Here is a 13,556-nt window from a genome sequence, read left to right on the forward strand (position 1 = left end):
CATCTTAAAAGATGGCATGAAAACATTAATCTTAGAATGTAAAAACTAGAAGGAACTTTAGATACCATCCTCATCTTCATCTGGGTAGCAGAGGTCTAAGAACATGAAGTAAATTATCCATCACACATCTCGTAAGTGAATGTATAAATTAAGATTACATTCAGTTACAAATAAAAGAAAACTCAAAGTTGGCTTCTACTTCTTTTTCTTCCCAAAATGACATAGGTAATCAGTCCTGGGATGATGTAGTAATTCAATGATGCTATTAGAGAATAGGAATCCTTTTTTTTTTTTTTTTTGCTTTGTTAGCATTAATATCTAGCTTTCTCAGCTAAGCTGATAGCCTCACAATTGAAAGGTGACTGTTGCCCATTTAAGACACAATTACACATGGGTAGGAAGTGAGCATCATGGTTAAAAAAAAAAAAAAGAAAAAAGGATTTTTTTTTTTTTAATGAGATGACTTTTCTTTTAAGGAATATCCTCTCCAGAGACATCTGCTTACAATTCAGTTAGCGAGGACTGTGTCACATAGCTAGTATTATTTATAAAAGAGGCTGGGATTTATTATTTTAGTTGAATATGTTTTTGTCCTCACCAAATTGGAATTCTATTAATGAATTAGAAGGATGTAATTGATAATGTGAAGGCAATTTTCAATGTTCACCTCAAACGTCACAATAGACTACCCATCCTCTAGTGATTAATTCAGAGTTCTCCAGAGAAACAGAACAAATAGGAGAGAGAAAAAAAAAAAGAGAGAGAAAATCTGCAGGACAGACCCCAGGCTAGAAAAGTACTAACAAAAACTATCTGGAAGTATAATTCTTCCTGTGGTACTTCAGTCTTATCTCTTAAGGCCTCAGCTGATTGAATGAGGTCCACTCACATTATGGAGGATAATCTGCTTTCCTAGGATTTAATAAGTAAATCTGATTACTCACCTAATTTAAATGTTAATCTCTTCTAAAAAATTCCTTTCCAGTAACATCTAGACAGGTATTTGACTAAATATTTGTCTACTTTGATGTAGCCAGGTTGACACAAACAATTAACTGCTACAGTTGTCCTTTGTCAAGTTGACACCCACAGACATTTTCTTTAACTATACTTAATCTTCAAATAAAAACAATAACTATTCATATACTGCTTAACATGGTACAACTAACTTGAGTACAACCAAAAATGCACTCATTTTCCAGAAAAGGAGGCAAAGTCTGTGGGTGATGTTTACTCTTCTTGTTGCTATATTATAACTTAAATACTACAATGTAAAGTTAAAATGTAAATAGTAAGATGTAATGCATCCTATGTTATATGATAAGACAATAAAGGAGAAAACGAAAGGTTTTATATGTATGTACAATTATATTCATATATTCATGCTTAAAAAGATGTCATATATTCATACATAATAAGATGTGGTAGAAATACCAATGACAATTACAGTCCTCATTTCTGTAGCTAGTCTCATGATCATAGTTGGTATTTATAACTGCCTCGTTCCACTACCCATTCCCTTGGTCCTCAACAAGCACCTCAGCTGATTGTGTTTCTTTCTCTGGTGGGATGATCCAAAACTTTATTTCTGAAGGCTCTAGGCCATTAGCAGTACTTCCTGAACTGGGTTGTTGTAGTTTTCCATTGACGATAATCACAGAACATGGTAATTCTAAGAGACACCAAAAGGAATTTCCTTTAGTCCAGACATAACCTTTCTTACCCCCATTGTGGAGTAGCAGTCCATTTTCCTCTGAGTAATCAGGATCAGTCATCTTATCCAGCACAGTAAGTCTCTTCCTTGTTTGTTGATTCAGTTACATGAGGAGCCCAAATTGGCAAGATAGCAGATTTAACTTCCAGTTCATTGAAACCATTGATGAATCTCCTGGTGGAATTATTCCTCTGTTTGGAAGTAAGACCTCTAGACCAGCAAAGCATAAGGTTGTGGGTACAGGAAGCCAAAAATTTTGCTAGTGGATAATAGTAATGGTATCATCAACATTTCTCTCCCTTCAATTCTGGTTAAAATAGAAATCATATCAGAGAAAATACAATCTCCTAGCGAATCTTGCTCCAGCCTTGCAAGATATTGCCACCTAGCTGGAGCTGTAATTGTGCCTTCAGAAGGCCATTTAACTATTCTATCAAATCAGCTACTTCAGGATGGTGGGGAACATAGTAGGAGCAGTGAATTCCATAAGTATAGGCCTATTGTCAAATTTTATTTGCTGAGAAGTGAGTTCCTTGATCAGCAGCAGTGCTGTGTAGAATACCACAATGATGGATAAGATATTGTGAGTCCATAGATTGCAGTTTGGGCAGAAGTATCACATGGGAGGAAGGTGAGTCCATATCTAAAGTCAACTTCTATTCCAGGAAAACAAAACAATGTCCTTTTCCTGAAAGAATCTGTCCAATGTAACCAATCTGCCTCCAGATAACTGACCCATTGCCCCTAGGAAATGGTGCCATATTGTGGGCCCAGTGTTGATTTCCATTGTTGGCCGATTGGGCACTCAGCAGTGGCTATAGCTAGGTCATCTTTGGTGAGTGGAAGTTGCTGAGCCTATGAATAAGGATCTAGTCAGGTTTTACCACTTGCATGTGACTCTAGACAAGTCTCTAAAATTTGCTTAGCTTCAGTTTCATCTTCTCTAAATATGAATAATAATGCTAGCCTTGTTTGCTCACATGTTTACTTTCAGAATCAAAGTAATATATAGAATATCGCTTAATAAAAATTTTAAGGAATAATATTCTAAATAATGAAATGCACATGGCTAATATGTATGTAAAATATTCCTAATAAACACATGAACTATAGGAAAAACATTAATGATATATTACTTATTGACTATCAATTACACATATTAATAGTGATGCTACCCAACATTGGATATGATATATACTTTCATATACTATTAAAAGGAGTACAAAAATGGTGTAAAATCATGAATAGCAGTTTGGAAAATCTCAAAAAATGCACACATATATCTTTTATTTCAGTAGTGCTGCTTGCAAGAACCTATCTTTTAGATTTAACTAGGTGTACAAAATATAGATATAAGAATGTTCATGAAAGTTTGGTTTGTAATTGTATAACAAAGTTGTGTAAGCACAGATTAATGAATTATCTAAATGGGTATACCCCTTCTCTCTCCATCCCTTTTTTCTCACATTGGTTAAAACTTTGCCAGTTTAACCTGAGGCCAGGATCATCATAATTTTCACAACAATCTGATACCATGGGGTTCCTGAGACCGTATTTGAGGATTAATGATCTGTGTTGCCCTTGTGACATTTTGGTTTTCTATAGACTAATAGAAGTAAATCAATGGGAAAGTAGAGTAGGCCCTCTGATGATATCATATCCAAAGAATATTGATTCTTATGTCTTTCCGTTCTCTACCTGCATATTTCCAAAGCATATATTGAATGATATGCCAGTGTACATTATAATTTGTTTTGTAATACAGTAGCTAGACCACATCCTTCCACAAATTTCTTTTAATGTTCTAATTTCTGTCTTGACATTTATCATTTAGAATTTCTTTTGAGTGATTCTCAATAAATTGTTGGGGAAGCTGTGGAAATAGAATTGATATTTCCATCAGTTTCACATGTATTATCATGTATATTTATTTGTGTGGAACTTAAGTTGTTTGTTTTTTTTTTTTCTATTTGACATTCTCAAAAGAATTTATTTGGTTTCTATTATTTACTTTTTAAAATCACTCTACTAGGTATAATATATGATGTAAAACTTGATTTTTGCTGCAGAAAAATATAAGAAAAAAATACAAAGACTGATAAATTCTAGCCTGAAACTAACCAAAGTATTTGGCAGAGTGTATAAGCTTTGCATCTGAATAATTTCTAAATATTAAGCATGCTCATTTACCTTGATATCAGAAGTCTGTCACTGAGATAAGAGAATTATGTGTACCAAGAGAAAGACTGAAATCAAAAGGAACACTTGAATTTAGCTTGATGCTTCTTGACAACCCCTACAAGACTAAAACAACATTTACATTCTAAATATACACAATTCTCTAAATCTACATTTAGGAACTGATTCCAGCCATGTCAATTATGCAATTATATCACAGATAACACAGCAGTGCTGGCATTTGATAATTGACAGACTCCTATATATGTAACTACTCTGTAATTGAAAATGGCTTAATTCAAATCAGAGTAGTTAATCTGAAATAGTAAATAGTAAAATTCTTGGCATTTTATATACTTAGTTTAGAAAAGAAGCTTTGCTTTTTGTTAAGAGCATTATACTTTTAACTTATACTTGTTTATTTATGCTTATTTATATGTACATAATAAAAACTGTATTTATAAATATGTGTAGAAAAGAAATTAACTTTTATCCTAAAGATTTTTAGTAAGATAGTCATCTATCGTTCCTGTTCATTGTCTCCAGTTTCCCAAAGGACCTAGTAGGAAATAAATTATCTCAACTTGCTAAAATATCACTTTTTATAAATAAGACTTTTAAAAAAACTGAACAATAGTTCTTTCTTGGGATTGCAACCTATTTTGTTTGCTTTGCACTTTGGTTTATTTACATATTTAATTTAAAGAATTCAACTTCTGTTGCCTTTCAAATTTTCTGTTATCATTCACCTCCTAACACCCAAACACTCTCATGATTGAATGTCTCTTATGATGGCAGGTAGCATTTTTTAGTAAGTGTAATGCATATCATTTGGAACATTAATTGTGCACATCAAATAAGTCAGCAATTCTACTTTTTCTCCCCCGTGCTACTGCCTTAGAAAAGGCTCTTCATGTTTCTTACCTGGATCATTGTAATATCCTCCTTATGGGTCTTTTTGTCTTTAATTTTGTTCGGCAGCAAAATTTCATGCATACTGATGCCAAAAGAATCTTGATAAAATGAAAATCCTATTGTGGCTTTGCATTGTTTAAAGTCTCTCAGTGTTTCCTCCAGTCACATTTCATATGATAGAAACCTCAGGATTTGTTTGCAACATATAATTAATCAATTCTCATCACTTCCACACATACTCTGCTCTGCCATACTTCTTGTACGCAATTATTTTTTAGAATATGCATGATCCTAATTCTATATTTACACAAAACTTTTTATTTTTACTGAAATATCCTCTGACCCTCAAATCCAACCCTGATTTCTTATACTCCTTTATCTCCTTCAAGACCCAGAATAGATGTGACTTTTCCCAGGTAGCTTTCCATAGGATTTTTTGAGTACTCAGTCTATCTGTATGTGGCACAATAACAATACCTCAGCCAATGATTGCTGTTAGCTCTTCCTGTGTGGGCGCTCTTCCTATTTCTGCAAATGCATATAAACATACACTCACACACACTTGTCCAACACATATAGTCACAGACACACAGACATACACTAGATAAAAGTAAAAACATTTTTCTTATATGTTTTTTAATCCCAGTCTTTTAATAGGGTGACTGTTGCTAATGCTCGATAATTGTCTCTTGAATGAGACTTAATATGACAGCAAGGATTTAGGAAATAACAACGACCAAGACTATGAATGCTTAAAATTTAGAATAAAAGTTTTACATTCTATGAAATATTTGTACAATTTGGATATTTATGGCTTAATCTATCTTTTATTGAAATTCAGCTCTGAATAAACCCATTTTTCATAAATATGTCAGTGCAAATGAGCACTCTCAACATATCTTTACATAACTTTAATAATCATTCTAAATTATTTTAAAATAATTTTACAGACCTTATCTAAATATACGAGTTTATTTAAAGCTTAAGCTATGATACTATGTAGATGAAATTAAGCAGATACAATCCAAGATGACCAGGAGTCTAATAATATTTTCTTAGTATCACTATATTTGTTTGAGGTAAAAAGTTCCTAATTTGAAGGATCTGAGTGATTCATACATAAATCAACAAATATTTATTAAACAAGCATTTTATATATACGGCATTGTTCTAAGCACTGGCATATATCAGTGTATATGTATAAGGCATTTATTAAGACTTTGTTCAATCACTTCATAGAAACGTGGTTAGTATATGTTTTAATCTCTTAGAGTCCTACTCTGAGGCTCTAGCATATCACAATTGTGTAATGACACAAGCCTTCATGAGAAAATATAGTACCTTAATTTTTAATAACTATACACTGTCTCTATGAAAGACTATAGTGAAATTATTTGGGGTATGGGACCACTCTGGTGTCTCTTAAATCATGCCACGTACATGGTTATTTATCAATTCTGTTCTAGTTGACATGCTCTTTTTCTAGCCTTCAACCCCTAAAAAGAGCCCCTTTAATACAGATGAAAAATACACCTAATGTGAAAAGAATTTTCACAAAAAACACTATTAATTTTCTTTCCAGATCTTAAGTTATTTGGGATATTTGAAGGGAGGGATTGTTTCAATCACATTAGTGGAGGTCATTTACCTTATGAATTAACATAGGACAGTTACTCTTAGAAAATATAAAAAGGACCAGATACCTTTCTAACATAAAGCACATCAACATATGAAATTTATTATATACTGCCGCGGTCCAGCCACGACAGGATCCAGGGGGCCCCGAAGCGGGGCAAGGCGTCGGCGCGGGAGACAGTCAACTACACAGCTCAGAGGCGATGTGACACTGTTCCGTTTTATTGTGATTTGATTACAACTTTTATACTTTCTATTTTGGCATTTGATTATACTTTGTGTTTAAGATAGCAGGGAGTTAAATTTCTGTGGTTAGGCGAAGCAGAAAATCTTATAAAGTATATTATTATTAATATTCATGATTAACTAGTACATTCTTTTCTCAATCATTAGAACAGAACTACCTGATGGAATAATCTAAACTTTTAAGTCATATCTATTACATGAGATACAGTTTGACTTAAGTAAAGGTGATAGATAGAGGTATTCATAACAGCAAGTATTGGCTTGTGGGCAGACGTTCTTCTTTCTGACTGAAGAAATCTTTTAATTGCTACTTGATTTATGCTATTATTTAAAGTTCAAGCTGAACCTTTCTCATAGCTGTTCAAAAGTTTCCTTGGTGCAGTATTGAGGAAAATATTTATAAAAATCGGTTTTACAAAGCTGCTTTTGTAAGCTAAGTTTTTGTTCCTTTGTTTTTTAAGCACTAAGGAGGTCCTGACCTAGCCAGCCTTTCTATAAACTTAAACTATTATAAGGCACATGAATTCTATCTTTATTCACTATACGTATGCTATTTTCATTATAAGCTCCTGTAAAAGGCAAAGGAGGATCAGGTAATCTTTTCATACTATTAGCCCCCCTAGGTGGATACCAGAGTTTTCCATTTATCCAGTAGGCCACAAAAGGAGGCCCTTCCATAGTAGGCACAGGCTTATGAGTAAATTTCTTATCCTTTACTAATTTTTCTACTAACTGTGTGGGAACAGGAGTATAAGCTGGTTCTAGTAATTCAGCTTGTTGTAATTTATTCATAACATCTTTAAGAGGCGCGTCAAAAGGAATTTCTCTTAATAATTGTTCTAATAAAGGGTTTACGCATTCTGGACGTGTCAGGGTGACTGGAGCTGATTCCATACGCCGGGAATTTACTATGTTTTCCTCAGAGCCAATTTTGAGGAAATCCACTTGTACAGCGTTTACACTTACTAGAATTTGTGCTACCTAAATTCCCCTTATTAATAGGATCGTTCCTAAGAAACCAATTATCCCTAAACACATGCCACTTCCTCATTCTTGATGATGCATTCTTTGAAGCCTCTGTCCCCATCTCTGGACCTTGTCATGCAGTAGAGTAGAAAGAGGACATGGCAACATACAGCTGAAATATACAAACTAACTTTATTTATTTGAAAATTAGGGAGTTACAAGACTCCAACACCTCATCTGAATTAAGATGAGAAACTTGGCAGGAAATAATCAGCAGAGATGGAAGTTTTCAATTCCAATTTAGCTAAGGCATAGATATATATTTCAATGTAATAATATGCTTTGGCATTTTTACAAACCAAAAGGGAAAGAAAAATAATTTATTTTGAAGTGGATTGTCACATATGTGTATTTACCTTGGATGAGGTCAAAGATGATGTATTGGAAAGCTCCAATGATAAAAATAATAGTAACTTCAACATTGCAATAGACCCAAATACTATTAATCATTTCCATATTTTTTAATAGAGGCTCAAAGAACTGAAACAAAGGGAATTTGCCCGAAATGTAGCATCTAAATCCAGGAAAGATGAAAGAAAACAGGAAAAGGCACTCCAACGCCTGCATAAGCTGGCTGAGTTAAGAAAAGAAACTGTATGGTGAGTATGCAGTGAAATGTTAAGTTTTCTTAAAATGTAATGTTGAAAAAAAAGAAAGAAACATAGAAATAAAGAAACATAGAACATAAATTTATTTCTCTCTATACCCAGAATAAGTATCACATTTTCATGGCTTTCTGTGGATTTTAAACAGTAAATTGAAATTGAATTTTATGCAAACGTGTTTACTGCTCATTTCAATAAAAGCCAAAATTACTATAATTTTAGTTTGTAAAAAAATAAATTTCACATTATTCTGCTATTTATGCTATCTTAGTTGAAAGTTATTTTATTTCTTGGTGAAATTCAAAACTTTTGATTGAAGAGACCAAAGCACCATCATATACCTTTGTTATAAATAGAGTTTTAAGAGGAACTTATTTTTTTAATTGAAAATTTGGAGAACTTTTTTTTAAATTATTTTTAGGAATATAAGAAAAAGGTCAGAAAGACCTATATATTTCAAAGGAAGGTCAAAATTAGTTTCACTGTGAATGAGCTATAACTGGACTGTAAGAAGTTCACAATTGTTACACTTTTACCAGCTTGTAACAGCAGCTATAGTGGTACAATTTAGAACCTACAGTTCAGGCTAGGGCAATAGTAAGGAAAGAAGACCCCATTTAGAGTGTCCTTCCCTCTTCTTCCCAATAAATAGGCCTCACTTACTATTGTCTAAAATCATGCTACTTTATAGTGAATTTATTTTGTGCAGAATGGTGTTAGATGATATCAATATATCAAAATATTGTTTGGGATGTCAAATTTGGGAAAAAAATCAAAATAAAATTAAATGTATTTGGAATCCTATATGGAACAGTTCAAATAAAATATAACTGCTATTCAATTGTTCTAAACCAAATTTTTTACTCGGTGTGGTAATAAATGAAAAAGTATATAAGACTTATGTAATTTAATGTCCTATAAGCAGCATTTGCAAATGTAAATTCTAATAGATTAAGAAAACTAGAATTAATAATATATGTACTAAAAGAAGCAATACTTCTTATCTAAATTACTTTCCTCAGTATACAGTACATATTTCACATAATACATATACACACATACACAGACACATATACCACATACATACACATACATGATTTTCCCATTAATTCAATGCCTCTAAATATGTGCAATTAGGAAAGAGTTGTTGTTTTTATAAATCAAGTAAGGTAATGAAATAGTCCATTGGGTTAGAGATTAAAGAAAATATTAAATTAAAAAATTTGGCCAATTATAACTTCTAAGAAACTTTTTAAATACATGGAAATTTCTTCATGGTATGATTCTGTTTGGTTAGAGATATTTAGGTAGTTTCTTATTTATGTGTTAGACATATATTTCTTTTAACTGGAACTCACTATTTATTTATTTAGAATTGTATACCAAATTTGGTATACCAAAATTCTAAATAAATAGAAATCGCATCTTAAGTAGTCTTTTATCTTAAATTTATCTTTTATTTACTGTATATCATTTATAACTTCAGAGTAATTTTTAAATATTAAGAATAGCAATTCCAAAAGACTCAAAGCTCTAATGAGCTAGTATTATCTCTTAGTAATTTTTGCATTGCAGTATTCCACCTGGCCTTTGTTAGACTTTCAGTGAATGCTGGTGAATTCCCAGCCCTTCTGAAGTCATGATTGAGGGTTTTTCTTTAATTTGCTTTCTATTCTTTATACAGTATCGATGATGTTAAGTGTTTGTAAATTAAAATGATTTTAGAGAATTCTACAGTACTCCAAAATGTCACTGAAGATGCCATGGGGGTAAAAAATCTTGGTCGAGAAGCACTGATTGAGAGCATAGAAATATCCTTGACATTGCTGTTAATAGCTATAAAGGTAACTTCATGACAGAACCTCCAAACTCTCTCAAACAATATCCAATAACAAAATGAAATTGTAGCACTATAGAATGTAGTTGCATCATACGAAAGTAATTCTCTTACAAAAATTTTAAAAATTGGAAAAAAATTATAATGACATTTCTAAGATGAATGTGTTTGAAAATTTTCCCACAAAAGTGCCCTAACATGTACTTTTGCTATTTTTTGTAGTGCTCCTGGAAGCGGCCCCATGTTCAAGTCAACAACTGTTACTGTGAGAGAAAACTGTAATGAAATTTCCCAAAGAGCTGTTGTGGATTCAGTTAATAACCAAGAAGATTTCAAATATACTTTGATTCATCGTGAAGAGAGTGCTAAAGATGTTACCACTGTTGCTGCAGGCCCAGAAAGTGCAAATAATTATACAAAAAATAATCAACTTGGAGATCAAGCCCAGGGAATTCACAGACACAAAATCGGCTTTTCTTTTGCATTTCCAAAGAAAGCATCCGTGAAGCTGGAATCCTCAGCTGCAGCCTTCTCTGAATACAATGATGATGCCTCTGTGGAAAAAGGATTTAGCAGAAAAAGCAGATTTGTCCCTGGTGCTTGTCATCTCCAACTATCTTCACCAACAGATATGCTTTTGAGTTCTGAAGAGAAAGCTATCTCTTTTCATCCACCAGGGGGAACGTGCATTGACAAAGAAACTGCTCAAACTCAAGAGATGAAAGAAGTTTCTAGTGAAAAAGATACATTATTATTACCTTCATTTTGCCAGTTTCAACTTCCTTTATCTTCTGATGCAGGTAATTGTCAAAATGCAGTCCCATTAGCAGATCAAATACCACTGGAAGATGTTGTTATTAATGAAGACATACCTATGAGTGGTAATGGTTCTGCGATGTTAGGAGATAAATGCACAGTTCTCGATGTTGCTAATCATTGCATATCTTTGCAAACTACAGAGGAAAATGTTAAGGACGATGATTCATCCACAGTTGGAGGTAAAAATAAAAACCATGAGATGCTGACCTCTTCAAATTCTGAAGAGGATACTATAACCTTACATAAAAAAGCAGATTTATATAAAAGACCATGTGAGCCATTTGTACCTGTATTTAACAAAGATGGATCCACAGTTCTTCAGTGGCCATCAGAAATGCTGATTTACACAACTACTCAACCATCAATTTCTTATAGCTGTAATCCTCTCTGTTTTGACTTCAAGTCTACTAAATTAAACAACAATCTAGACAAAAATAAGATGCCCTTAAATGATCTTTATTCTCAGCAGAAGGAAGAAGATATTTGCAAGGGACCTGTTTTGGATTGCAAAGACACATCTATTGCAGCACTTACAGATTATGAAATTGGAAGTAGGAGAAACGAATTCACCCAAGTCATGCCTCTTTTGGCTGAAGATACTTTCTCCAATAATTATGATTCTGGAAAAAATGAGAATATGGGTCAGAAGTATAAAAATATTTCCTGTAGGATCAGAAAAACAAAAAAGTATAATTTTATTAAAAATCAAATAAAACAGGACAGTCTAGATGAGAAATACAAAAAAACAAGGTTGAAAGATAGTCATGAACACTGGTTCTGTAAAAGTAGAAGAAAGAGAAAAAGAAGAAAGTTATGTCGACATCATTATGGAGAAAAAACCAAAGAATCAAAAACTCACTTCAAAATGGAAACGGAAAATAGTTACAGTGATACAACTAGAAAAAATCTATTAGAAACAATTTCAGAAAAGCATCATTTAGCTGTAGAGCAATTATTAGACTCACATCAATTACCTGATAAAAAACCCAAGTCAGCATCTATATACTTAAGTGAAAATGAAGAAATGTGTAAAATCTGGAGCACTGAATACAGTAATAATGATGATATCAGTTTTAAAAATCACTTTATGAAGAACTCGATTGTTTTAAATGGACAATCCAATCCAACAATGATGCATTCTGGGAAACAGAATTTAACATACTCCAGAACTTACTGTAGTTATAAAGCCAAACTATCCAGCTGTCAGGATCACAGATGCCTCATTCTTCAAAATGACATGAAATGCATGAGTCAGAATCAAGCTGTTAAAAGAGATTATAATTCTCTCATTAACGAATCAGAACGATTTCATCGAAAACGTAGACAACATTCATATTCTTATTCTTCAGATGAAAGTTTAAGTCAACAGAAGTATTTACCAGAAGAATTTTGGGGGCCACCATGTGCTTCTGCTTCCTTTAAGCCTAAAAGGAAACGGAGGAGGAAAAGAAGCAGATTCCGCACCAGATTTGAAGCTTCGGAACTCAAAGAGAACGCAGATCCTCCCATGAAAGGCAATTCTTCCGTATGTCACCAGGATGAGTTAATAAATGAAGATAAAAAAGAGGAAATAAAACCACAAGAAACAGCAAATGTTGAAAGGAACTCAGAACAAACAGACCAAGTAGAAAACAAACTGACTTTACACCCTAACAGTCCCCTTCCTCCTGGAACCAATGATGAAACTGAGCACTTATTAGTGGAGGCCACTGCTTGTGACTTGCCAGAGATTTCCAATGCACCCACCACATCTGTCTATGTAGCTAGTGCCCCAGCAAAGGAAGAAATTGACAATACCTTGCTTGAACACAAAGAAAGAAGCAAGAATATAAATATTAATGAAAAGCAAATTCCTTTCAAGGTGCGTAATATTGAAAGGAACTTCAGACAGTCACAACAACCTAAATCATATCTTTGCCATTATGAGCTAGCTGAAGCCCTTCCACAAGGAAAGGTGAATGAGGCATCGACTGAGTGGCTACGTTGTAATTCAGGAATTCTTAACTCACAACCACCATTACCATTCAAAGAAGCACATGTCAGTGGTCATACGTTTGTAACGACGGAGCAAATCTTGGCTCCACTGGCTTTACCAGAACAAGCATTATTGATCCCGATAGAAAACCATGACAAATTCAAAACTCTACCCTGTGAGGTCTACCAGCACATCATCCCGCCGAACGTGCTGGCCAACAAGGTCAAATTTACTTTTCCTCCAGCTGCCCTCCCACCCCCTAGCACACCTCTGCAGCCTTTGCCTTTGCAGCAGCCCTTATGTTCTACCTCTGTAACCACTATCCACCACACTGTTTTGCAGCAGCATGCAGCAGCTGCTGCTGCTGCAGCTGCAGCCGCAGCTGCAGGAACCTTTAAAGTGCTTCAACCACACCAACAGTTTCTGTCCCAAGTCCCATCTCTCACCAGAACATCATTACCTCAAATCTCAGTAGGACCAGTAGGACCAAGGCTTTGTCCTGGGAATCAGCCAACTTTTGTCGCTCCTCCTCAAATGCCAATCATTCAAGCTTCAGTTCTTCATCCTAGCCATCTGGCTTTCCCGCCTTTACCCCACACACTCTTT

General features: G+C 33.8%; 1 protein-coding gene across 1 annotated transcript in view; it reads left to right on the forward strand.

The window, feature by feature from the left end:
• The window catches only part of ZNF804A (zinc finger protein 804A), a 234,246-nt gene that overhangs the window by 220,638 nt on the left and 52 nt on the right, over window positions 1-13,556 (forward strand). The window contains 2 exon segments of the mRNA XM_006921268.2: window positions 8,183-8,313; window positions 10,379-13,555. Coding sequence (XP_006921330.1) covers window positions 8,183-8,313; window positions 10,379-13,555 — 3,308 coding nt within the window.

This window comes from Pteropus alecto, unplaced genomic scaffold (assembly GCF_000325575.1).
Source record: "Pteropus alecto unplaced genomic scaffold, ASM32557v1 scaffold3, whole genome shotgun sequence".
Lineage (NCBI taxonomy): Eukaryota > Metazoa > Chordata > Mammalia > Chiroptera > Pteropodidae > Pteropus > Pteropus alecto.